Genomic DNA, 26,215 nt, shown 5'->3' with positions numbered 1-26,215 from the left:
CACCTTCTCATCCTTGTCTTCAGCATGACAGTGCCCACCATAAAGCTTCTTTTCTCATTTTTTACCTCACAATTATAGAAATATATGAGGCTGTCACGCTCCGGTCAGGAGACTCGCGGCCAGCCCATGCATTGTAGTCTGTACTTGGACATTAGAATGAGCTGTAACGAGGTTGTTTTTATCCTCTTTGCTGTAATGTATAGGACACAGTTCAGACTGAACTTTCGTCAGTCCTCATAGAGCAGAGACGCTTAGCATGTGATACCAATAGAGCTCACAGTATTAGAAATATTTATTTTTTCTCCCACCACATATTCAAAAAACCTCATGGAAAAAAGGCGGCCATATTTACCAAAACCAAGATGCTGTTACACTGACTCACTTCTCACGGACAAGCCGCGAGTCAGGATAGTCAAGGAGTTCGAGGTCAACAGCCAGGAGAGTACATTATAAAAAGAGGGAAGATACAAAGGCCTAGTCAGGTCACAGTCCAGAGTCAGAATTCCAAGGTCAGCATGTGTCAAGGCAAAAGGGGTAATACAAACTGGAAGTCAATAGGGAAAGCCAGGGTCCAGCAACAGAAGATCAGAATGTCTGAATTCAGAGCATAAAGTGCAGAGGGAACAGACCACATTGAGCTGAAAGCTACTACCAGCAGCTATCGGGGACTTACAGCTCGGCTAAGTAGCTGGGTAATTACTAGAAACAGGGAACACCTGAAGTAAACTCAGCACCTCGCAGTCTCAGATTGGGCGGCTGAGCTGTCAATCAAAGTACCGACAGCTCAGCACGTCCCTGCACTAGATTGGATGACTGAGCTGTCACTCACTGCGTCCAAGACACACTGAGCGGAGGAATCGTGACAGACACAATATCAACTACACTGCAGGACACAACAGTCCCCATGATAAAGGCGGAGGCAGCACAGGTGCAAAATAGATGAAACAACCACTTACACCGACTGTTCATGGAAGGGCGGCTGCGTAGTATTATCTGTGTGACTGGCGCCCTATATCGGCCTTATCCATCTGCACTTATAAGTGTGGTACATAGTGTCTGGCCTATAACCTAATAGAGACGCTCACCACACACTTAACACTTATACAGGCTCCATCCTGCAGGGTACAGCAGAGTCCTGTATACACTGAGACCCCTGATCATGTGACCCCTGACTCCTCCCCTCCTGTGACCTCATCACAGGTCCTGTGCGCACAGAACAGCCATTTATGTGGTGGCGGCTCTGCAGGTGGAGGTATGTGGAGATTCCCCATTATTTTCTATATCGCCTCCATACTCCGCAGCATGTACACACATTAATATCACCATCCCCATTGGGGCTCACACTCTCTATAGACTTTATTCACACATTGCATTTTGCAGCTACAAAAACAATTAGATTTTTACATTTGTCTGACCTCCCAACTGTCAGGGAATATAAAGAGGGATAGATTGTACATCATGACATCTTAGTCCACGTCCATAACCATTCCTCCAACCCCTAACCACACCCATTACCATTTAATTCTACCCTGAACACATAAAGTAAATGGACGACCCCTTTACACTTAAGCCGTCTCCTCGGTGTTCCTTTCTATCCTCAGACCATCTCCTCTGCATTTTTTGTCGGTCTTCTCAGCGCTCCTCTTTACTCTCAGGCCGTCTCCTCGGCGCTTCTCTTTACTCTCAGGCCATCTCCTCAGCACTCCTCTTTACTCTCAGGCCATCCCCTCAGCGCTCCTCTTTACTCAGGCCATCTCCTCAGCGCTCCTCTTTACTCTCAGGCCATCTCCTCAGTGCTCCTCTTTACTCTCAGGCCATCCCCTCAGCGCTCCTCTTTACTCAGGCCATCTCCTCAGCGCTCCTCTTTACTCTCAGGCCATCTCCTCAGTGCTCCTCTTTACTCTCAGGCCATCTCCTCAGTGCTCCTCTTTAATCTCAGGCCATCTCCTCAGCGCTCCTCTTTAATCTCAGGCCATCTCCTCAGCGCTCCTCTTTAATCTCAGGCCGTCTCCTCAGCGCTCCTCTTTACTCTCAGGCCATCTCCTCAGCATTCCTCTTCACTCTCAGGCCTTCTCATCAGCGCTCCTCTTTACTCTCAGGCCGTCTCCTCAGTGCTTCTCTCTACACTCAGGCCATCTCATCAGCACTCCTCTTTACTCTCAGGCCATCTCCTCAGCGCTCCTCTTTACTCTCAGGCCATCTCCTCAGTTCTCCTCTTTACTCTCAAGCCATCTCCTCAGCGCTCCTCTTTACTCTCAGGCTATCTCCTCAGTGCTCCTCTTTACTCTCAGGCCATCTCCTCAGCGCTCCTCTTTACTCAGGCCATCTCCTCAGCGCTCCTCTTTACTCTCAGGCCATCTCCTCAGCGCTTCTCTTTACTCTCAGGCCATCTCCTCAGCACTCCTCTTTACTCTCAGGCCATCTCCTCGGCGCTCCTCTTTACTCTCAGGCCATCTCCTCGGCGCTCCTCTTTACGCTCAGGCCATCTCCTCGGCGCTCCTCTTTACTATCAGGCCATCTCCTCGGCGCTCCTCTTTACACTCAGGCCATCTCCTCGGCGCTCCTCTTTACTATCAGGCCATCTCCTTAGCGCTCCTCTTTACTCAGGCCATCTCCTCAGCGCTCTCCTTTACTCTCAGGCCATCTCCTCAGCGCTCCTCTTTACTCTCAGGCCATCTCCTCGGCGCTCCTCTTTACACTCAGGCCATCTCCTCGGCGCTCCTCTTTACTATCAGGCCATCTCCTTAGCGCTCCTCTTTACTCAGGCCATCTCCTCAGCGCTCTCCTTTACTCTCAGGCCATCTCCTCAGCGCTCCTCTTTACTCTCAGGCCATCTCCTCAGCGCTCCTCTTTACTCTCAGGCCATCTCCTCGGCGCTCCTCTTTACTATCAGGCCAATCTCCTTAGCGCTCTCCTTTACTCTCAGGCCATCTCCTCAGCGCTCCTCTTTACTCTCAGGCTATCTCCTCAGCGCTCCTCTTTACTCTCAGGCCATCTCCTCAGCGCTCCTCTTTACTCTCAGGCCATCTCCTCAGCGCTCCTCTTTATTCTCATCTGGTCTCCTCAGTGCTTCTCTCTACACTCAGGCCATCTCATCAGCACTCCTCTTTACTCTCAGGCCATCTCCTCAGCGCTCCTCTTTACTCTCAGGCCATCTCCTCAGTTCTCCTCTTTACTCTCAAGCCATCTCCTCAGCGCTCCTCTTTACTCTCAGGCTATCTCCTCAGTGCTCCTCTTTACTCTCAGGCCATCTCCTCAGCGCTCCTCTTTACTCAGGCCATCTCCTCAGCGCTCCTCTTTACTCTCAGGCCATCTCCTCAGCGCTTCTCTTTACTCTCAGGCCATCTCCTCAGCACTCCTCTTTACTCTCAGGCCATCTCCTCGGCGCTCCTCTTTACTCTCAGGCCATCTCCTCGGCGCTCCTCTTTACTCTCAGGCCATCTCCTCGGCGCTCCTCTTTACGCTCAGGCCATCTCCTCGGCGCTCCTCTTTACTATCAGGCCATCTCCTCGGCGCTCCTCTTTACACTCAGGCCATCTCCTCGGCGCTCCTCTTTACTATCAGGCCATCTCCTCGGCGCTCCTCTTTACACTCAGGCCATCTCCTCGGCGCTCCTCTTTACTATCAGGCCATCTCCTTAGCGCTCCTCTTTACTCAGGCCATCTCCTCAGCGCTCTCCTTTACTCTCAGGCCATCTCCTCAGCGCTCCTCTTTACTCTCAGGCCATCTCCTCGGCGCTCCTCTTTACACTCAGGCCATCTCCTCGGCGCTCCTCTTTACTATCAGGCCATCTCCTTAGCGCTCCTCTTTACTCAGGCCATCTCCTCAGCGCTCTCCTTTACTCTCAGGCCATCTCCTCAGCGCTCCTCTTTACTCTCAGGCCATCTCCTCGGCGCTCCTCTTTACTATCAGGCCAATCTCCTTAGCGCTCTCCTTTACTCTCAGGCCATCTCCTCAGCGCTCTCCTTTATTCTCAGGCCATCTCCTCAGCGCTCTCCTTTACTCTCAGGCCATCTCCTCAGCACTCCTCTTTATGCTCAGGCCATCTCCTCGGCGCTCCTCTTTACTCAGGCCATCTCCTCGGCGCTCCTCTTTACTCTCAGGCCATCTCCTCGGCGCTCTTCTTTACGCTCAGGCCATCTCCTCGGCGCTCCTCTTTACGCTCAGGCCATCTCCTCGGCGCTCCTCTTTACTCTCAGGCCATCTCCTCGGCGCTCTTCTTTACGCTCAGGCCATCTCCTTAGCGCTCCTCTTTACTCAGGCCATCTCCTCAGCGCTCTCCTTTACTCTCAGGCCATCTCCTCAGCGCTCCTCTTTACTCAGGCCATCTCCTCAGCACTCCTCTTTATTCTCAGGCCATCTCCTCGGGACTCCTCTCTGCCCTCAGTCTGTCTCCTCATCGCTTTTCTATGCTCCCAAGCAGTCTCCTCAGTGCTTCTCTCTACACATAGGCTGTCTCCTCAGTGTTCCTCTCTGCTCTCAAGCTGCCTCCTTTGCACTCATCTCTAACCTCAGGCTGTCTTCTTACCACTCATCTCTTCCTTCAGGCTGTCTCCTGAGTGCTTCTCTCTATCCTCAGGCTGTCTCCTCAGCGCTCCTCTTTACCCTCAGGTCATCTCTTCAGCGCTTCTCTCTGCTTTCAGAACCTCTACTCTGTGCTCTGCTCTCAGGCCGTCTCCTCAGTGCTCCTCTCTGTATTCGGGCCATCTCCTTTCTTCTCTGCTCTCTGGATACCTCCTTAGTGCTCATATCTAACCTCAGGCCATCCCCTCAACACTCTTCTCCACTTTACGGCTGTCTCCTCAGCGCTCCTCTCTTCCCTCAGACCATCTCCTCAGCATTCCTCTCTTCCCTCAGACCTTCTCCTCAGCGTTCCTCTCTGCTCTCAGGCCATCTCAACATTATTCCTGTCTGAGGTTCATTACAACTCTGAACATCACAATGTGCCCTGTACCAGCAGAGAGGAGTATCATAGAAGAGGTTTCCCCTTTCAATCTTCTGTACACAATCTACGAGTCTGTGTAACAAATACTATAATCAGCATTACTCACCTTCCCCTGCTCCAGTGCAGGCTCTCTGCTGCTCGGGTCTTCTTTATAGGCTGCAGTGGTGATGTCATGTCTTTAGCGTGTGTGACAACTGCAGCCAATCACTGAGCTCAACTGTTCATACTGAATATATTGGCATCAGTTCTGAGATCAGTGGTTGACTGCAGCGGTCTAATGCTCTACAGGTGTGATGTCACCAGGGCGGAAAATTTAGTATCTAACAATTTTTCCGTGTCGCCATTTTCTGAGACCTGTAACTATTTTCATTCTGATTTTCGATGAACCGTTTCAATGATTATTTATTGTTTTCTTCTTTTTGTTGATACAATTTTGGAGGAAATATGACATTTTAGTAGCTTTTTATTACATTTTTATGTGGAATTGTGGTGGCCAAAAACATTATTCCTAGTTTTTCGATTTTTACCATATGCGAAAAAATATTTCAAAATGTTATTAATTCAGGCAGTTATGTACATGGCAATACCGAATATTTTTTTAATGTACTGGGTAGCACGGTGGCTCAGTGGTTAGCACTGCAGCTTTGCAGCGCTGGGGTCCTGGGTTCAAATCCCACCAAGTACAACATCTGCAAGGAGTTTGTATGTTCTCTCCGTGTTTGCGTGGGTTTCCTCCGGGTTCTCCAGTTTCCTCCCACACTCCAAAGACAACTGATAGGGAATTGAGATTGTGAGCCCTGATGGGGACAGCAATAATTATGTATGTAAAGAGCTGCAGAATATGTTCGCGCTATATAAAAGTAAAGATTCTTATTATTATTATGTATTACATTTTGCTATTTACTTTGGGGGGGCAGAATCATATAAACATTTATTGCTTGTGTTTTTTTATATTTTGTCTTATACAGTACAGACCAAAAGTTTGGACACACCTTCTCATTTAAAGATTTTTCTGTATTTTCATGACTATGAAAATTGTACATTCGCACTGAAGGCATCAAAACTATGAATTAACACATGTGGAATTATATACTTAACAAAAAAGTGTGAAACAGCTGAAAATATGTCTTATATTCTAGGTTCTTCAAAGTAGCCACCTTTTGCTTTGATGACTGCTTTGCACACTCTTGGCATTCTCTTGATGAGCTTCAAGAGGTAGTCACTGGAAATGGTCTTCCAGCAATCTTGAAGGAGTTCCCAGAGATGCTTAGCACTTGTTGGCCCTTTTGCCTTCACTCTGTGGTCCAGCTCACCCCAAACCATCTCGATTGGGTTCAGGTCTGGTGACTGTGGAGGCCAGGTCATCTGGCGTAGCACCCCATCACTCTCCTTCTTGATCAAATAGCCCTTACACAGCCTGGGGGTGTGTTTGGGGTCATTGTCCTGTTGAAAAATAAATGATGGTCCAACTAAATGCAAACTGGATGGAATAGCATGCCGCTACAAGATGCTATGGTAGCCATGCTTGTTCAGTATGCCTTCAATTTTGAATAAATCCCCAACAGTGTCACCAGCAAAGCACCCCCACACTATCACACTTCTTCCTCCATGCTCCACGGTGGGAACCAGGCATGTAGAGTCCATCTGTTCACCTTTTCTGCGACGCAGAAAAGGTGAACGGATGGACTCTACATGCCTGGTTCCAACCGTGAAGCATGGAGTAGGAGGTGTGATGGTGTGACCATCATTTATTTTTCAACAGGACAATGACCCCAAACACACCTCCAGGCTGTGTAAGGGCTATTTGACCAAGAGGGAGAGTGATGGGGTGCTACGCCAGATGTCCTGGCCTCCACAGTCACCAGACCTGAACCCAATCGAGATGGTTTGGGGTGAGCTGGACCGCAGAGTGAAGGCAAAAGAGCCAACTAGTGCTAAGCATCTCTGGGAACTCCTTCAAGATTGTTGGAAGACCATTTCCAGTGACTACCTCTTGAAGCTCACCAAGAGAATGCCAAGAGTGTGCAAAGCAGTCATCAAAGCAAAAGGTGGCTACTTTGAAGAACCTAGAATATAAGACATATTTTCAGTTGTTTCACACTTTTTTGTTAAGTATATAATTCCACATGTGTTAATTCATAGTTTTGATGCCTTCAGTGTGAATGTACAATTTTCATAGTCATGAAAACACAGAAAAATCTTTAAATGAGAAGGTGTGTCCAAACCTTTGGTCTGTACTATATATAATATAATATAATATAATATATATATATATATATATATATGGGCAGAGGAAGTGGGGGGTTAGGTAAGGTTGCAGCTGGACACGTTGTGGATGAGGGGAGGTATGTGTCCTCGAGGTACCAAGCTTCGGTGATGTAGTACCCGGAGAAGCAGGCTCCAGCACACATAGTGCTGAGAGGGAGTTAATGGGCCCGGATTAAAGGGTCGGGTTTTATGAGCAGCTGAAAGAGCTGGGGGATCAGCTGCTCACTTACCTCCAGTCCAGGTCTTGGAAGGCCTGATTTAAGACAGCTGCGCCTGTCTCAGTGTGCTGTGTGTTGTGCAAGGTGAGCAGACCTTGCATGTGCTGCTCAGAGTCTGCTGGAGGCAGAGAAAAGCATCTGCATTTAAACGGCTGAGGCCGTGCTCTATATGGACCTGCTATTTTATGTTTTGTTCTGTTATACCTTTTTGGAACCTGAAAGAGGCTGTGATATTTTTGTCTCCTGCCTGGTTTATGGACATTTAATAAACCACCAGTTTGTTTGAACCTATGGACTGCATCCCTGTGTGAACCAGCGCCTACCGTAGAGCTGACCCCTCACAATAAATAAATATATATATATTTTTTTTTTCATTACTCTCCTTAGGTGTCCTGCCTATTTTTCCCACTTACACATAGTGCTATAACCATCTATAGTGCCCTATAAAGTAATAGCCCCCCCCTTCTCATTGCCTTATACAGTAATGATCCTCATCTTTGTTACCCCATAGTTTTAGTGCCCCACACCACTAATAGGTTTCTTCTCCTCTTTTGCTGTATTCTACAGGATATGGTTGTAATCATTTATTTTTTGTAACACCTGAGCATTCACTTCACCGTGCTAGGTGCCACCATGCCAGTGTTTCTTTTTGTATTGCCATAAAAAAACAGTGCACCCCTAATACGCATTGAAATAACTGAGAGATTTAAACTTGCTTATAACATATCATAATCACAATGGAGACAAGCGTCAGAATATTGCCCAACTATTTTCACTTTTTGGCTTTGTCAGGGGTGAGATGTGGAATCCACGTTCTATGGATTGAGGGATGATTCCTGAACATTGCACCCATAGCTTATAGCAGGTGAGAATAAAAAATAGTTTTCTTGATCACTTTGAAACATACTGTAACGGGTCTGGGAGGCGGAACCTCTGAGCTACTATACAAGGGGGCGGTCCTTGTAAGGGAGCGGGTGGCGACCAGGGTAGACGGGCAGGCAGTCACAGCAGGTGACCGGGACAGTCTCTGAATGAACGGACAGGAGGTCACAGCAAGTGACCGGGACAGTCTCTGGATGAACGGGCAGGAGGTCACGGCAAGTGACCGGGGCAGTCTCTGGATGAACGGGCAGGAGGTCACGGCAAGTGACCGGGGCAGTCTCTGGGTAAGGATAGGTACGACCTGTGGCGGCAGATGATAGACGTGAGCTCCCAGGTGAGCAGTCGAGAGTCTCTGGATAAACGGGTGGTCACAGCATGTGACGGCGGAGCCTCCAGGAAGACCAACAGACAGGTAGCAGATGAGCGCTCCCAGGTGAGCGGGCAGGAGTCTCTGGACAGGCGGGTGGTCACAGCACGTGACGGCAGAGCCTCCTGGTAGGCTAGCAGACAGGCAGCAGATGAGCACTCCCAGGTGAGCGGGCAAGCTGGTCCTTAGACAGACTGACAGGAGTTGGAAGGCAGACCGTCGGACCTCAGGCAAGCAAGCAGGTAGAAGATGTGCGCTCCCAGGTGAGCGGGCAAGCTGGTCCTTAGACAGACTGACAGGAGTTGGAAGGCAGACCGTCGGACCTCAGGCTAGCAGGCAGGTAGCAGGATATCAGGCAGGAATTAGACAGCAGACTGGCAGGAATCGGGCAGGTATCTGGCAGGTAACTGGCAACGGGACCTGAGGGCTGAAGCAGAGTAGTGAACAGTGCTACAACATTGCTCGGGCACCTCCATTTTGGAGGAGGTGCCTTTTATATGGGAGGTCCTCCGGCAATTGGCCGGGGACTCCTTAGGACAGCGCGCGCGGTCCTTTTAAGAGAGGGGGAGCGCGCGCGCCCTAAGCACACTGCCGGGGAAGGAGCCCGTGCCGGAAGCAGCGGGGAGAGAAGCGCTGGAGGACGCCGCGCCAGGAGCGGGGAGGTGAGAGGGACGGCGTCTCTGCCTAGAACGGGGCAGAGACGCCGGTGCTACAGTACCCCCCTCTTTAGGCCCCCTCTCTTTTTGGCCAGAAAGAAATTTCTCAAGGAGAAGCGGGGCGTTGATGTTCTCCCTGGTTTCCCAAGTTCTCTCCTCTGGACCAAACCCCTTCCAATCTACCAGAAAAAAGGTTTTTCCTCTTACCCTCTTGGAGGCCAGAATACTCTCTACCTCAAAGATGTCATCAGCGGAAACCGGAGCAGGAGGGGCACCTGGATTTTTGGAAAAAAAGTTAAAGACAACGGGTTTGAGGAGAGATACGTGGAAGGAGTTGGGGATCCGTAGGGTGGCCAGGAGTTTTAATTTGTAGGCCACAGGGTTAATTTGCCTGAGGACTTCGAAGGGGCCGATGAATCGAGGACCCAACTTGTAGGAGGGTACTTTGAGCCGCACATGTTTGGATGAGAGCCAAACCTTGTCTCCCGGACGGAATTGGGGCGGATCCAGACGTCTCTTATCAGCATATCTCTTCATCCGCTCAGAGGAGAGAAGAAGAGCGGACCTGGTGCTCTCCCAAATAGTAGAAAATTCGCTGACAAGAGACTCCGCAGCAGGGTTGTCCACAGAAACGGAGACAGGAAGTGGAATCCGGGGATGTTGGCCACCGACTATAAAGAACGGGGATTTGGAAGAGGACTCGCTCTCATGGTTGTTATAAGAGAACTCGGCCCATGGTACGAGATCCACCCAGTCCGAGTGGTGAGCATCAACGAAGTGCCGGAGGTAGCTGGTCAAGATCTGATTGATCCGCTCCACTTGACCATTGGACTGAGGGTGGTAAGCGGAGGAGAAATCCAGGGTAATGTCCAGCAGCTTACATGTGGCTCTCCAGAAGCGAGAGGTGAACTGAACCCCACGATCCGACACGATGTGGAGGGGCAGACCATGGAGACGGAAGATGTGGCGGATAAAGTCTTTAGCCAGCTCGGGTGCAGACGGAAGACCAGGCAGGGGAATGAAGTGGGCCATCTTAGAAAAACGGTCAGCGACAACCCAAATGACAGTACAACCGGCAGAAACTGGAAGGTCGGTGATAAAGTCCATAGCGATGTGTTGCCAAGGAGCAGCAGGTATGGGAAGGGGCAGGAGATGGCCGGCAGGTAGATGTCGGGGAACTTTGTTACGGGCACAGGATGAACAGGCCGCGACGAAGTCTACCACGTCCTTACGCAGGGTAGGCCACCAGTAATGCCGGGTAATGAGTTGGAAGGTCTTCTTTTGGCCAGCATGGCCAGCTAGTTTAGAAGAATGTCCCCAGCGAAGAACCCTCTCCCGATCTGGCACAGCTAAGAACGTCTTACCGGGTGGAAGACGAGTCAGATCCAAGGGGGCCACATTCATCACCTTGGAGGAGTCGATGATGTGCGTAGGTTCCTCCTCTTGATCGGAGGACAGGAAGGACCGGGACAAGGCATCAGCTTTGACGTTCTTGTCCGCCGGACGGAAATGAAGAATGAAGTCGAAGCGGGCAAAAAACAACGACCACCGGGCCTGGCGAGGATTGAGTCTCTGGGCATTTTGGAGATATGCCAGGTTTTTGTGATCCGTGTAGATAATTACCGGGTAGAGAGCCCCTTCAAGCAGATAGCGCCACTCTCCCAGTGCCAATTTGATGGCTAGCAATTCACGGTCTCCTATGGAGTAGTTGCGCTCTGACGAGGAGAAGATTTTGGAGAAGAAGCCGCACGTTACCATTCTCCCGGTAGAAGACTTCTGGGTGAGCACCGCTCCGGCTCCGGAGGAGGAGGCATCAACCTCCAGGTAGAATTGTTTATTACAGTCCGGACGGTGCAGGGCGGGAGCAGAGGCGAAGGCTTTCTTTAGGGAAAGGAAGGCCTCCTCGGCTTCAGGCGACCATGTCCTGGGGTTAGCCCCCTTACGGGTAAGTGCAGATATGGGAGCAGTCCGAGACGAGAAGTGTGGGATGAAAAGACGATAGTAATTAGCGAAGCCCAGGAATCGCTGTATCGCCTTCAAACCTTCAGGACGAGGCCATTTTAAAACGGAAGAGAGCTTCTCGGGATCCATTTGCAGACCTGTTTGGGAGATGACATAGCCCAAGAACGGAAGGGAGGTCTGATCGAAGAGACACTTCTCGTATTTGGCATAAAGGTGGTTCTGCCGAAGCCTAAGCAGGACCTGACGAACATCCCTCCGGTGTGTGGGGAGATCCGGAGAGAAGACCAAGATATCGTCCAGGTATACCACTACGCAGCAGTACAGGAGGTCACGGAAGATGTCGTTGACTAGTTCCTGAAAGACCGCGGGAGCATTACAGAGACCGAAGGGCATCACAAGGTACTCGTAGTGACCGTCCCGGGTATTGAATGCCGTCTTCCACTCGTCTCCTTGACGGATACGGACCAGATTATACGCTCCTCGTAGATCCAGCTTGGAGAAGATCCTGGCGCCCTTGAGACGGTCAAACAATTCGGAGATGAGTGGCAGGGGATATTTGTTTTTTACCGTGATGAGATTGAGTCCTCTGTAGTCAATACAGGGACGTAGCGAGCCGTCTTTCTTTTTGACAAAGAAGAATCCGGCTCCAGCCGGGGAGGTAGATTTTCGGATAAATCCCCTAGCCAGATTCTCTTCAATGTACTCAGACATGGCTCGGGTCTCGGCTGCAGACAACGGGTAGATACGCCCACGGGGAGGAGTGGTGCCAGGTACCAGGTCGATCGGGCAATCGTATGGCCTATGGGGTGGCAACGTCTCAGCTTCCTTCTTACCGAAGACGTCCGCATAGGGCCAGTAGGGAGCCGGGAGACCAGGTAAGTTAGCTGGAGTAGGCTGAGGGCGAAGTGGATGGACCGGGACCAGGCAGGTCCTATGGCAGTCAGGACCCCATCGGAGTACTTCACCGGACCGCCAGTTCAATACGGGTTCATGTGTCTGGAGCCAAGGTAGACCTAGCAACAGGGAGTGAGAAAGTCCGGACAGCACATGGAATGAGATCTCCTCAGAGTGCAGCATTCCCACCTGCAGGGTTATGGGTTCAGTGACGAGCAGGATGGTCTCCGAGAGAAGTCTTCCATCCACGGAGGCGACTGACAATGGTTCAGCCAGGGACTTGGTGGGAATATGGTATCTCTCTACCAGAGACTGGGAGATGAGATTTCCAGCAGCTCCAGAATCCAGATGGGCGAGTTCAAAGAGACGGTTCTCTCCCCAAGCAATAGAGATCGGTAAGGTCAGAGACGGAGAGGGCTTACTTTTGTCTAGGACGACCTCTCCGAGTGGTCCTAGACACTGGCGTTTCCCGGTTTTTCCGGGCAGGAACGGATGAAGTGCTTCATACTGCCACAATAGAAACAGCTTCCCTCGGCTCAGCGAGATTCTCGGCGAGAACCGATCATCTTGGTCTGGTCGACCTGCATAGGCTCAGGAGAGTGTACCTGAGGAGAGACGGAGGGAGTGACGGGTTTCTGAAAAGTAGGATCTAGACGTGGAAACCTCCTCTCACGGGTGACCTCTTTGGCACGCTCCTGGAACCGCAGGTCAATCCGGGTGGCAAGAGTTATTAGGTCATCGAGAGTGGTAGGAATGTCCCGACCGGCAAGTTCATCTTTAATACGGCCGGACAGACCCTCCCAGAAGACGGAAACCAGAGCGTCATTATCCCAGGCCAGCTCCGAAGCAAGGGTACGGAACCGTATGGCATATTGGCCCACGGTGAGACTTCCCTGATGGAGGCGTAGCAGAGATGATGCAGATGAGGTCTTCCGTCCGGGTTCGTCGAAGACTTTCCGGAAAGCCGTGAGAAAGGCAGGCAAGTCGGACACCAGAGGGTCTCATCTCTCCCATAGAGGATTTAGCCAGGCCAGGGCCTCCCCGGTGAGATGGGACATGATGAAGGCAATTTTGGCCCGGTCGGAGTTAAACTGGTGAGACAGGAGTTCAAAGTGCAGGGTGCACTGATTTATGAAGCCCCGAGCCTGGGCGGAGTCGCCTCCGAAACGAGGAGGTGCAGAAAGCCGGGGTCCGGGGTAGGATACCATGTTATTAGTGGGCAGTGGAGCTGCCGGATTGCGAGTCATGGCACTGGCGGTGGTTGCAGGCAGAGCAGTCAGAGTGTCCAGGCGAGAATTGACATTCCGCAGGTGACCCAGGATGGACTCCTGTTGGGACCTCTGACGGGACAGTTCATGACACAGGTCCGAGAGCGAGGGAGCTTGGGTGCCACCGGGTTCCATGGCCCGAGCAAACTGTAACAGGTCTGGGAGGCGGAACCTCTGAGCTACTATACAAGGGGGCGGTCCTTGTAAGGGAGCGGGTGGCGACCAGGATAGACGGGCAGGCAGTCACAGCAGGTGACCGGGACAGTCTCTGAATGAACGGACAGGAGGTCACAGCAAGTGACCGGGACAGTCTCTGGATGAACGGGCAGGAGGTCACGGCAAGTGACCGGGGCAGTCTCTGGATGAACGGGCAGGAGGATGGACTCTACATGCCTGGTTCCAACCGTGAAGCATGGAGTAGGAGGTGTGATGGTGTGACGGTGCTTTGTTGGTGACACTGTTGGGGATTTATTCAAAATTGAAGGCATACTGAACCAGCATAGCTACCACAGCATCTTGCAGCGGCATGCCATTCCATCCGGTTTGCGTTTAGTTGGACCATCATTTATTTTTCAACAGGACAATGACCCCAAACACACCTCCAGGCTGTGTAAGGGCTATTTGACCAAGAGGGAGAGTGATGGGGTGCTACGCCAGATGTCCTGGCCTCCTCAGTCACCAGATCTGAATCCAATCGAGATGGTTTGGGGTGAGCTGGACCGCAGAGTGAAGGCAAAAGGGCCAACTAGTGCTAAGCATCTCTGGGAACTCCTTCAAGATTGTTGGAAGACCATTTCCAGTGACTACCTCTTGAAGCTCACCAAGAGAATGCCAAGAGTGTGCAAAGCAGTCATCAAAGCAAAAGGTGGCTACTTTTGAAGAACCTAGAATATAAGACATATTTTCAGTTGTTTCACACTTTTTTGTTAAGTATATAATTCCACATGTGTTAGTTCATAGTTTTGATGCCTTCAGTGTGAATGTACAATTTTCATAGTCATGAAAATACAGAAAAATCTTTAAATGAGAAGGTGTGTCCAAACCTTTGGTCTGTACTATATATAATATAATATATATATATATATATATATATATATATATATATGGGCAGAGGAAGTGGGGGGTTAGGTAAGGTTGCAGCTGGACACGTTGTGGATGAGGGGAGGTATGTGTCCTCGAGGTACCAAGCTTCGGTGATGTAGGACCCGGAGAAGCAGGCTCCAGCACACATAGTGCTGAGAGGGAGTTAATGGGCCCGGATTAAAGGGCTGGGTTTTATGAGCAGCTGAAAGAGCTGGGGGATCAGCTGCTCACTTACCTCCAGTCCAGGTCTTGGAAGGCCTGATTTAAGACAGCTGCGCCTGTCTCAGTGTGCTGTGTGTTGTGCAAGGTGAGCAGACCTTGCATGTGCTGCTCAGAGTCTGCTGGAGGCAGAGAAAAGCATCTGCATTTAAACGGCTGAGGCCGTGCTCTATATGGACCTGCTATTTTATGTTTTGTTCTGTTATACCTTTTTGGAACCTGAAAGAGGCTGTGATATTTTTGTCTCCTGCCTGGTTTATGGACATTTAATAAACCACCAGTTTGTTTGAACCTATGGACTGCATCCCTGTGTGAACCAGCGCCTACCGTAGAGCTGACCCCTCACAATAAATAAATATATATATATTTTTTTTTTCATTACTCTCCTTAGGTGTCCTGCCTATTTTTCCCACTTACACATAGTGCTATAACCATCTATAGTGCCCTATAAAGTAATAGCCCCCCCCCCCTTCTCATTGCCTTATACAGTAATGATCCTCATCTTTGTTACCCCATAGTTTTAGTGCCCCACACCACTAATAGGTTTCTTCTCCTCTTTTGCTGTATTCTACAGGATATGGTTGTAATCATTTATTTTTTGTAACACCTGAGCATTCACTTCACCGTGCTAGGTGCCACCATGCCAGTGTTTCTTTTTGTATTGCCATAAAAAAACAGTGCACCCCTAATACACATTAACATAACTGAGAGATTTAAACTTGCTTATAACATATCATAATCACAATGGAGACAAGCGTCAGAATATTGCCCAACTATTTTCACTTTTTGGCTTTGTCAGGGGTGAGATGTGGAATCCACGTTCTATGGATTGAGGGATGATTCCTGAACATTGCACCCATAGCTTATAGCAGGTGAGAATAAAAAATAGTTTTCTTGATCACTTTGAAACATACTGTAACGGGTCTGGGAGGCGGAACCTCTGAGCTACTATACAAGGGGGCGGTCCTTGTAAGGGAGCGGGTGGCGACCAGGGTAGACGGGCAGGCAGTCACAGCAGGTGACCGGGACAGTCTCTGAATGAACGGACAGGAGGTCACAGCAAGTGACCGGGACAGTCTCTGGATGAACGGGCAGGAGGTCACGGCAAGTGACCGGGGCAGTCTCTGGATGAACGGGCAGGAGGTCACGGCAAGTGACCGGGGCAGTCTCTGGGTAAGGATAGGTACGACCTGTGGCGGCAGATGATAGACGTGAGCTCCCAGGTGAGCAGTCGAGAGTCTCTGGATAAACGGGTGGTCACAGCATGTGACGGCGGAGCCTCCAGGAAGACCAACAGACAGGTAGCAGATGAGCGCTCCCAGGTGAGCGGGCAGGAGTCTCTGGACAGGCGGGTGGTCACAGCACGTGACGGCAGAGCCTCCTGGTAGGCTAGCAGACAGGCAGCAGATGAGCGCTCCCAGGTGAGCGGGCAAGCTGGTCCTTAGACAGACTGACAGGAGTTGGAAGGCAGACCGTCGGACCTCAGGCAAGCAGGCAGGTAGAAGATGTGCGCTCCCAGGTGAGCGGGCAAGCTGGTCCTTAGACAGACTGACAGGAGTTGGAAGGCAGACCGTCGGACCTCAGGCTAGCAGGCAGGTAGCAGGATATCAGGCAGGAATTAGACAGCAGACTGACAGGAATCTGGCAGGTATCTGGCAGGTAACTGGCAACGGGACCTGAGGGCTGAAGCAGAGTAGTGAACAGTGCTACAACATTGCTCGGGCACCTCCATTTTGGAGGAGGTGCCTTTTATATGGGAGGTCCTCCGGCAATTGGCCGGGGACTCCTTAGGACGGCGCGCGCGGTCCCTTTAAGAGAGGGGGAGCGCGCGCGCGCGCGCCCTAAGCACACTGCCGGGGAAGGAGCGCGTGCCGGAAGCAGCGGGGAGAGAAGCGCTGGAGGACGCCGCGCCAGCAGCGGGGAGGTGAGAGGGACGGCGTCTCTGCCTAGAACGGGGCATAGACGCCGGTGCTACACATACACTGTGTGCGCAATTATTAGGCAAGTGAATATTTTGACCATATGATCATTTTTATGTAGATTTTCCAAATACAAGCGGTATAAACTTAAATGTTTAGTGGATGAAGTAGATCAGGTGATGTGTATTGTAATGAGGGGTGTGTGGCCTATGGATATTGAAACCCTTTATCAGGGGTGTACAATTATTAGGCAGCTTATTTTTCTCCGGCAAAATGGGCCAAAAACTGTTTTAACTGACTATAAAAACTCAAAAATAGTTAAGTCTTACAGAGTGATGCAGCACTCCTTAAATTGCTCAGATATTGGGTGTGATCACAGAACCTTCAAAAGTGTATAGGGTCACAAAAGGAAAAAAAGAATAGCATTAGCTGCAAAAGATTTCTGAAGACTCAAATGTGAAGCAACCAGGAAGATATTATCCTCTTGTGCTGTCATATTCCAGAACTGCAGCCTCCCTGGAGGCCCAGAAGTGCAAGATGTTCAGTGCTCAGAGACAAGGCTGAGGCTGAATACCGACCACCACTGAATAAGACACAAGGAAAGACTTGGCCAAGAAATAGCGGAAGACAGATTTTTCAAAGGTTTTATGGACTGATGATAGTGACTTTTGACGGACCAGATGGATGGGCCCGTGGCTGGATCAGTAATGGGCACAGACCTCGACTTCGACTCAGATGCTACCGACGTGGAGGTGGGAACTGCTATGGGCTGGTATTATTACAGATGAGCTAGTCGGACCTATTCAAGTTGAAGATAGATGCAAAATCAACTCCCAAACCTTCTGCCAATTTTTAGAAGACACTTTCTTTAAACAGAGGTACAGAAAAAATCTTCATCTTTAAAAAAAAACAGGATTGTTCTGCAGGACAATGCTCAATAGCAGCATCAAAGTCTTCACTGCTCAGTACCTGGAAAGGTCTTAAAGATGAAAGACTAATGACATGACTTTTTCCTCTCTGGACCTAAACCTTCCTGAGAACTTTCGAGCTTTTCTTAAACTCGAGATTTATGGTGAAGGAGAACAGTCCCCTCTCTGATCAGTGTCTGGGACTATGGTTGGTGCTGCCCACAAAGATGAACGTCAACAAAGTAAGAAACGAATGGACTCCATGGATGGATGGCTTATCACTGGTGTTGAGAAGAATGGTGGCTATATTGGTCACTGATATATATTTATTAAATGTCAGAAATGTATACTATAACAGATGAAAATAAACAATTAAGATGGAAAATTTACATTTTTCATATAGTTGCATAATAATTCTGGACACAGAGATATTCTGCTAAGACAACACCTCACTTTTACTTTCTTAAATATTCAGGTTTCAGGTTTATTACCCTTTGGATTGACCAACAACACTGGAGATGTTAAGGCTGTGTGCCCACAATGCGTTTTTTAAGCGTTTCCGCAGTGGCAAAAACGCTGCAGAAACACTTAAAAAACGCATGGTAGAAGGCCTGCCATGTTCCCAAATGATAATCCGCATGTGCTGTGCACATGCTGCAGAAATTTCCGCTGCGGATTATCATTGCGGAATAAAATGCAGCACTACCAATTATTTTGCGGAAGTGCTGCGTTTTCGCCGCCATTGACTTGCACTGGAATGCATGTATTCCGCTTCACTAGATAAGCACATGCGTTCAATGTGCGGATGGTACCCGGGTGTGGAGGACAGAAAAAAAAAAAAAAAGAATAAAATAAAAAATAAATGTTATACTTACCTTCTGACGGCCCCCGCTGTGCTCGTCCTCCCATGCCGGCAACTCACGGTGGACTGGAGGACCTGCGCTGACGTCATAGTCATGTGACGGCAGGTCCTTCAGTGTACCGCGATCTGCCTGCAGCCAGGATGGAGCGAAGCAAAATAGGATATGGACAATGCAGATTGTGCAAAAAGAATATAGTTTATTCAGCCGTCCTTTTAATAGTCAAAAAAATTGCTATACACAAACATATACCATCCTTTAGTTATTCATAGTCCAAGAATATTGTGATCAAGCATTCACTCTCAGGTAAGGATGGAGTGCTGCCCGGGACCCTAACACCTGCATCCAACACACCACTCCAGGCCAGCCGGGGGGGGTGCAAGATGTCTCTGGTTCTTGCTGAGCCACTTCCCTTGGCTGGAGTGGAGGGGAACCAAGTGAGGGGGAACCATGTAGTGGGTGTGGGTGGAGGACGTAGATTATGGGAGCACTTCAGTAGCTGTATAAAAAGGGGAGCCATCTTAGAAAGACAGTTCAGTCAGAGGAGGAGAGTGTGTGGAGCAGAGGCTCTGCAGGAGCTCTGCTCCAGAGCGGGCCTAGTGAGAGGCCCAGGACTGAGAGAGAAGAAAGAGAGAGAGGGAAGAGGAGCGGGAGCAGGAGAAAGGCTCCAGGAACAGAAGAAGGGATCCTAGGGGTACGGGAAGTGCTGGAGGCCACCCGTACGCCCGAATCTGCCAGGCGGTGAAGGAATCAAGCCGCAGAGGGGACCGGCCCCTTAACTAGTGGAGAACTACAAGGCTCAGCTAGGAACCGGAGGCTGCTATACTTGCAATGTGCACTGGCCCCATCCGCAATTATGTCGCCGAGAAGGGGGCCACAGAGGGTCCAGGGGACTGCAGGTCGCCCAACAAGACCCGAAGCTACTGGATTGGGACACTGATTGTGAGGCGCAGGGCAGGAGGGTGAGAGCCAGTGCAGGAAGACGACTGAGAAAGGCACACAGAAGGGGGTCCTGTTAAGTGCTCCTGAATTATCTGGGGGATTGCTGAACCCCTGCTTGGTGAACGCAGCGTGACGTGGGAGGCTGTAAGCTGGACAGTGCAACCTGAGGAACTTAAGAACTGTGAGTAAACTTGGAAGACTGCACCCCACTGTCTCTGTGATTATTGCCTTGCACCATCACCCCCTGCACTACAGCGCCCAGCATAACCTATAACATCAACACTGCCCTGGAACTAAGCTCTACCTGTGGAGAGCCACACCATCCCTGCTGCAGTAACATCAGAGGACCTGCTCCACAGCGGCAGCTCTCTTTAGCCGCATACCACAGGTGGCGTCACGAACTTTGTACATAAATCCCCTGTAAATATTCCCTTATTGAATGACCACCCTGGGTCACGGACCGGGTCACCGCCACTGTGACATCTCTCATAGCAACAACTGGCCCGGCACCGAGTACCCCACGTCAATAGCACATCGGTATCTCTGTATGACCTGAAGATGTATGAAGTGCTCTACCACATTATTGCTTTATACCGGCATCACAATGCTATTAATTATTTTTATTACACAGAATTTTATATATTTTAAACCAACTCATCTTCAATCCACTCAGATTCCCACAATATGAGATACTAATAATTTATCTATATAATTTTCCTATAGAAGAATGGATAGAGACAGAAAGAAGATGGTGGAGAGGATATTACACCTCACCCTAGAGATCCTCTTCCGGCTTACTGGAGAGGTGAGAGATTCTGATGACGTCACATTACATTATTCTTGTCTATGGGAATAACAGATGGACAGAACTGGAGAGGTGAGGACCCTGGAAATGTCTGTAGTGAGATTTATTAATGTGTCTCTCCATAACCAGGATTACACAGTAGTGAAGAAGACCTCTAGTGGGCGCTGTCAGGACCATGTGTCTGAGGGATGGGAAAGACCCCTAAGCCCAATCACGGGGCTTCCATCTCACCACCTGATACATGAGGACATCAATGACCAGAAGATCCTAGAACTCACCTACAAGATGATTGAGCTGCTGACTGGAGAGGTGACACTGCTGGGAATGCTGGGACATTATACAGTAACGTTATGGAGGGATCGGGGGGTGACGGTATCATTGTATGTGTCAGGTTCCTATCAGGTGTCAGGATGTCGCTGTCTATTTCTCCATGGAGGAGTGGGAGTATTTAGAAGAACACAAAGATCTATACAAGGACGTCATGATGGAGGTTCCCCAGCCCCTCACATCACCAGGTAATAGACAGGACTAAATACACACGGCCTATAATTATCTGTATGTAAAGAATGAATTCAGTCCCTGAATGTGTTTCCTCCAGATCTATCCGGTAAGAGGACAACACCAGAGAGATGTCCCCATCCTCTTCTTCCACAGGACTGTAAACAAGAAGACCCCAATGTTCCTCAGGATCATCAGGTAGATGGAGAGAAGGTGTTATGAGATCTCCCCTATGATGTGTAGACGGCTGTGAAGGTCTTGTGCTCAGTCTTGTTTTATCCACCAGTATTATGTGTTTTATACTTGTGTAATGAGAACAGTGGAGATGGCAGGATTAGAGCTGATCATAGATGTGACTTCTCCGTCTGTGACTTTTACAATATTTGTTTCAGGGTGAACATATGACCCATATTAATACTACAGAGACATATGTGAGGGGTGATGAGTGGTGTAAAGAGGAGATTCCTACATATGACTACCCAGGTGAGTAGTAACCACTAAATACAGAGAAGTCACAGATTCTTCTCAGTCACCGGCTGTGGTTGCTTTATCGGTGGTGTAGTCCAGCCTTGTTATAATCGTGTGATCACCATTTTACCTCTAGACCACAACATTTTCCGCCATCCAAAAATGTTCACATTACTTTGTGTAATTGTGAAAGAACTTTTCTGTAGAACTTACAACCTGGAGGATCCACCTACCCCCTGGGTTTAGTAAATGCTGACCATTACCTGCCCAGATCTGTAAACTACAAAGCCAAATGACAGCATAGGTAGAATGTGCTGACAAGTGAGAAAATTACTTGAAGAAAAATTATGATGGACCTCTAAGAGAAAGCGGAGGGTAATGATGGTGTTGGCTTCCTAGAACCCTGATATCTTCTTGGATGAATCTACCTTCTCTCCCTTCTGTGCTGCTGAATGTGCTCATATGGTCCCTACAAGACCAGGTCCAGTCTTTCTGACCAAACTTCACTTTTATGATCGACAACATTAAATGTGCAGTGAGGCCAAGTGTGAATTTCTGTCCAATAACAACAGAGTTTCCCTTTATCCTGAGTTTTCAATTTCTTTTCAAACCGACTAACTTCAAACAGGATTGTGATAAACTATACAGAAAACATTACACCTGTGCCATGATATATCTCTAAGCTGTGCGTGGCTGATGGCTGTAATATACATTTATTCACGCCTGCAGGAGATGTGTTGGCATGGCTCCAGCCCTGGTTTCATGGCTTCACTCTGCGTCATAAATTCCATTATGTTTTCAATCCTAAGGAATTCAGATTACTGCACAATCTCTCCTGAAATGGGGGCGCTAATACTTTCTTTACTCTTCTGCTCAGGACTCATAGTAGCTCCAGTGGTCCACCATAAATGAGTGCGACTCCGGTTTAGATCTGAAGTTCTCTCCCCTGATAAATACGTTGTTGTTAGGGATGTAACATATCTTTTATTCTGTATTTTTTTCCATGTTCATTTTGTATGATAGCTTTATTGTGGTGGGATTGGCCTGACTCACTTATGTTTCTCTGTAACTCCTTGTTAGTCTTTAAAAGTAGGTCTCCATTACCTCTTCCCAATGCCTGAGGTCTAAATTTAAGACACCTCAGCTCTGCACTATTATGAAAAGTTCTCTTTCAATGTCTAATATTTTTTCTTGAAAGTCATCTGACAGAAAATATTGGCCCTTATCATAGTTTAAATAATGAAGAACCACCGAGTCCCATACTATAATTCCCAATACCCACAGTTTCAAGTGGACCCTAAAAACCCATTTCATTGGACTGGCGTATCGCCTCCACACACTATCTGTCCATCCCAGTTGTCCGTCCCAGTTTTCTCCCATATTAAAATCTTCTTCAATTTCAGGATCATACCAACCATGCGCTTAATAGCCTCGGTCAGGACTGCACACATACTGGCAGGCGACCAGTCCATGTATTATTTATCCTATTTAGTATATTAAGGCTGCATTATACAATATATGTACATTCTACCTTTTGTGTCTCCCCCATTTCCTCATAGACTATAAGCTTGCAAGCAGGGCCCTCACTCCTTTCGATATGAGATATGCTTATTTTGTATTGTTGTATAAGTCCCCCCTAAAATTTGTAAAGTGCTGCGGAATATGTTGGCGCTATAAAAATAAACATTATTATTATTATTACCCCAGAGAGGTTTCACCACTAGTTACTCATTTTTTACTGATGAAGACTTGAGTTTGATCATTTCAGTAGATGTGTTATTATCTATAGTCAGTTTTTGACTACAGTAGTTAGTGCCCAAAATACTCTGATTTAACCCCTTACTGCAGCCAGTTTTCTGTTGCTAATCAGGACCCATTTTCAATTCTGACGTGTGTCACTTTGTGGTGATAACTTTGGAATTCTTCTCAAATGATAATAGGAAACAAATGGACCTTACAAATTATTTTCCACCTTTTCTTGAATCCAACAATCCCCTATATACGGTTGTACACTACTGTCTGGGCACATGGCAGGTTAAGAAGGGGAGGAGCGACATTTAGCTATTTGAATGCAGATCTTGCTGGGATAGTGTGCAGACACAATGTATTGGGGGCGCTGTTCATGGTCACCTGGCAGCTCAAAAGATGGCTACCACGAACAGGCTTGGCGCTATCTACTCCATTTTCCAGATCCCAGGGATTGCCTTTCTCATCACCATTTAACACCACTACATGGATCTGTTCTTACACAGAGACTCCTAGGCTTGGGCCATGGAGTTACCTGCTGTTCTGTAGTGTGAGATGGGAAGAAGAATAGTCAGGTAGCCGGGTCAGAACCAGGAGGACAGAGAAAATACAAAATCAGAAGACAAGAGTAGTCAGTAAACGGGCCGAGGTCACAACAGGAAACAAATACACAAGCCGGGAGCTGAGCACATAGGACTGAACCAGAGGAGAACAAGGCTGTATCTGGCAGCTTCCGGCAATATGCTTCCAGCTTTAGTAGGGTGCGGTGCTTTCCAATTGGCTGAAGCAGGGAGCAGATTACTCCAGCTGGACAGCACACACACCCATACTGCCAGACTGGATGGTAATACAGGTCCCAGGCACCCTAATCTTAGTGGCTGGACAGAACCAGCGCCGCCCAGAGCTTCTGACGTCTCCTCCATCACCAGCGCCGCCTGCAGGATGAATAAGGCGGCGCCTGGTGACAGAAGCAGATGTCCCAGGAGCAGGTCCCAGAGGAGATGGGACCCACCATTTACAGAAACCTTAATATGACAAAATGTCAGAAAACCAGAGCAGTAGAAATCCCCATAAATTGACTTCATTTTGGAAATTATAACCGTGAGTGAATTAATTTATAGGAGTAGCGATTATATTGACTTCAGGCACCTTCTGGAAATTAGCATGCAGTGGATGGTGGAGAGTGAAAATTGCAAATATACTATTTTAATACCCAACACATAGTGTCCAGATTGTGCTCCAGGAGACACACAGCGTAAATTAAGTGGGTTCTTCTCACTATAGTAATGCCAAATACATGGATGATAAATGTGGTTTGGGCACACTGCAAGGCTCAGAACGAGCGGGAGATTTGACTTTGGCAGAGCGGATATTGCTGGATTGGTTTATTGATGAGTAGAAGTTTTTATTGGTATCATTTTTGCCTACATAACATTTTTTGGTGGCTTCTTATTCCATATTTTGGAGGCTGAATGAACAAACAGTTCAACACTACGCTCCACTGGTTTATTCTATGAGGTTTTCTATTAGACTGTGAACTGTCATTCTGTCAATAACTTGTCATTGCTACCGACAATTTTAAGTAGAAATGGTAAAAAATATAAATTTCAAGGATATTTTATTCAAAGTTAATAATTGTTTTTTTTTCTTGGCAGACGACTGTACCAGGAGATCAGAGGGACAGGAGATTTTTAAATCGGATGATCTTGAGATCCCACAGGATACAATTGAAGTGCATATCAGTACTCCAGGTTTACCATCATCCCTTCACAGCAAAGATCTGTCATCTGATCCTATGAAACAGGTCCTATCTTCTGATTCATTTCCGACTACTAAGGAAAGTCAAAATAAAAAAATAAGCATTAAAAAACGAGCTGCTCCTAAAGCAAAGAAGACATTTTCAGAAAATGGAAATAGTTTTACCCTCGAAAAGTCTATTCTTAAACATCAAAAAATTCACACAGTGGACAATAGATTTTTTTGTTCCAAATGTGGGAGATGTTTTAAACAGAAATCAGATTTTGTGAAGCACCAGAAAACCCACACAGGGGAGAAGCCTTTTTCATGTTCAGAATGTGGGAAATATTTTAACCATAAAACAAGTCTTGTTACACACCAGAGACTTCACACAGGGGAGAAGCCTTTTTCCTGTTCAGAATATGGGAAATGTTTAAACCAGAAATCAGCTTTGGTTAAGCACCAGAGAACTCACACAGGAGAGAAGCCTTTTTCATGTTCAGAATGTGGAAAATATTTTAATCGTAAAATGATTCTTGATAGCCACAAGAGAACTCACACAGGGGAGAAGCCTTTTTCATGTTCAGAATGTGGGAAATGTTTTAACCAGAAATCAGCTGTTGTTATACACCTGAGAACCCACACAGGGGAGAAGCCTTTTTCATGTTCAGAATGTGGGAAATGTTTTAGCCATAAATCAGTTTTGGTTAACCACCAGAGAACCCACACAGGGGAGAAGCCTTTTTCTTGTTCAGAATGTGGGAAATGTTTTAACAATAAATCGGTTTTGGTTAATCACCAGAGAACCCACACAGGGGAGAAGCCTTTTTCATGTTCAGAATGTGGGAAATGTTGTAACCAGAAATCAGATTTGATTAACCACCAGAGAACCCACACAGGGGAGAAGCCTTTTTCATGTTCAGAATGTGGGAAATGTTTTAACCATAAATCAGATTTTATTAAGCACCAGAGAACTCACACAGGGGAGAAGCCTTTTTCATGTTCAGAATGTGGGAAATGTTTTAACCATAAATCAGCTTTGGTTAATCACCAGAGAACCCACACAGGTGAGAAGCCTTTTTCATGTTCAGAATGTGGGAAATGTTTTAACCATAAATCAGCTTTGGTTAATCACCAGAGAACCCACACAGGGGAGAAGCCTTTTTCATGTTCAGAATGTGGGAAATGTTTTATCCAGAAATCAACTTTGGTTAATCACCAGAGAATTCACACAGGGGAGAAGCCTTTTTCATGTTCAGAATGTGGGAAATGTTGTAACCAGAAATCAGATTTGATTAAGCACCAGAGAACCCACACAGGGGAGAAGCCTTTTTCATGTTCAGAATGTGGGAAATGTTTTAATCAGAAATCAGCTTTGGTTAATCACCAGAGAACTCACACAGGGGAGAAGCCTTTTTCCTAATCTTTTTCTTTTTAATCCAATACATTTGAGATTTTTTTCATTAGCTTTTTTTTTTTTTACAAAACAAGAAACCAGTTCATACAATAATAAAATAACATACAATAGGGATGACATACATGCATCTCTCCTGTATATCCTTTCAGCTTG

General features: G+C 47.9%; 1 protein-coding gene across 1 annotated transcript; it reads left to right on the top strand.

Moving 5' to 3' along the window:
- The first annotated feature begins 1,213 nt into the window (after positions 1–1,213).
- On the top strand, positions 1,214–26,215 carry LOC141198612 (uncharacterized). The gene is made up of 9 exons (XM_073663045.1): positions 1,214–1,252; positions 14,040–14,325; positions 15,562–15,634; positions 20,115–20,196; positions 20,326–20,505; positions 20,588–20,711; positions 20,795–20,892; positions 21,087–21,177; positions 24,564–26,215. The coding sequence occupies exons 4-9, from the start codon at positions 20,119–20,121 to the stop codon at positions 26,066–26,068; spliced, it is 2,076 nt and encodes a 691-aa protein (XP_073519146.1). The 5' UTR covers positions 1,214–1,252; positions 14,040–14,325; positions 15,562–15,634; positions 20,115–20,118; the 3' UTR covers positions 26,069–26,215.

Source organism: Phyllobates terribilis, unplaced genomic scaffold, assembly GCF_046119375.1.
Source record: "Phyllobates terribilis strain yellow unplaced genomic scaffold, ASM4611937v1 Scaffold_98__1_contigs__length_5973952, whole genome shotgun sequence".
NCBI classification, from domain to species: Eukaryota; Metazoa; Chordata; class Amphibia; order Anura; family Dendrobatidae; genus Phyllobates; species Phyllobates terribilis.
Note: the sequence above shows the minus strand (reverse complement) of the source record. Positions and strands in the feature narration are given on the sequence as shown.

Coding starts and splice junctions, on each gene's coding strand:
- LOC141198612 (XM_073663045.1), top strand. CDS start 20,119: ATGGATAGAGACAGAAAGAAGATGGTGGAGAGGATATTACACCTCACC. Junction 20,197..20,325: donor TCTTCCGGCTTACTGGAGAG/GTGAGAGATTCT, acceptor CTCCATAACCAG/GATTACACAGTAGTGAAGAA. Junction 21,178..24,563: donor TCCTACATATGACTACCCAG/GTGAGTAGTAAC, acceptor TTTTCTTGGCAG/ACGACTGTACCAGGAGATCA.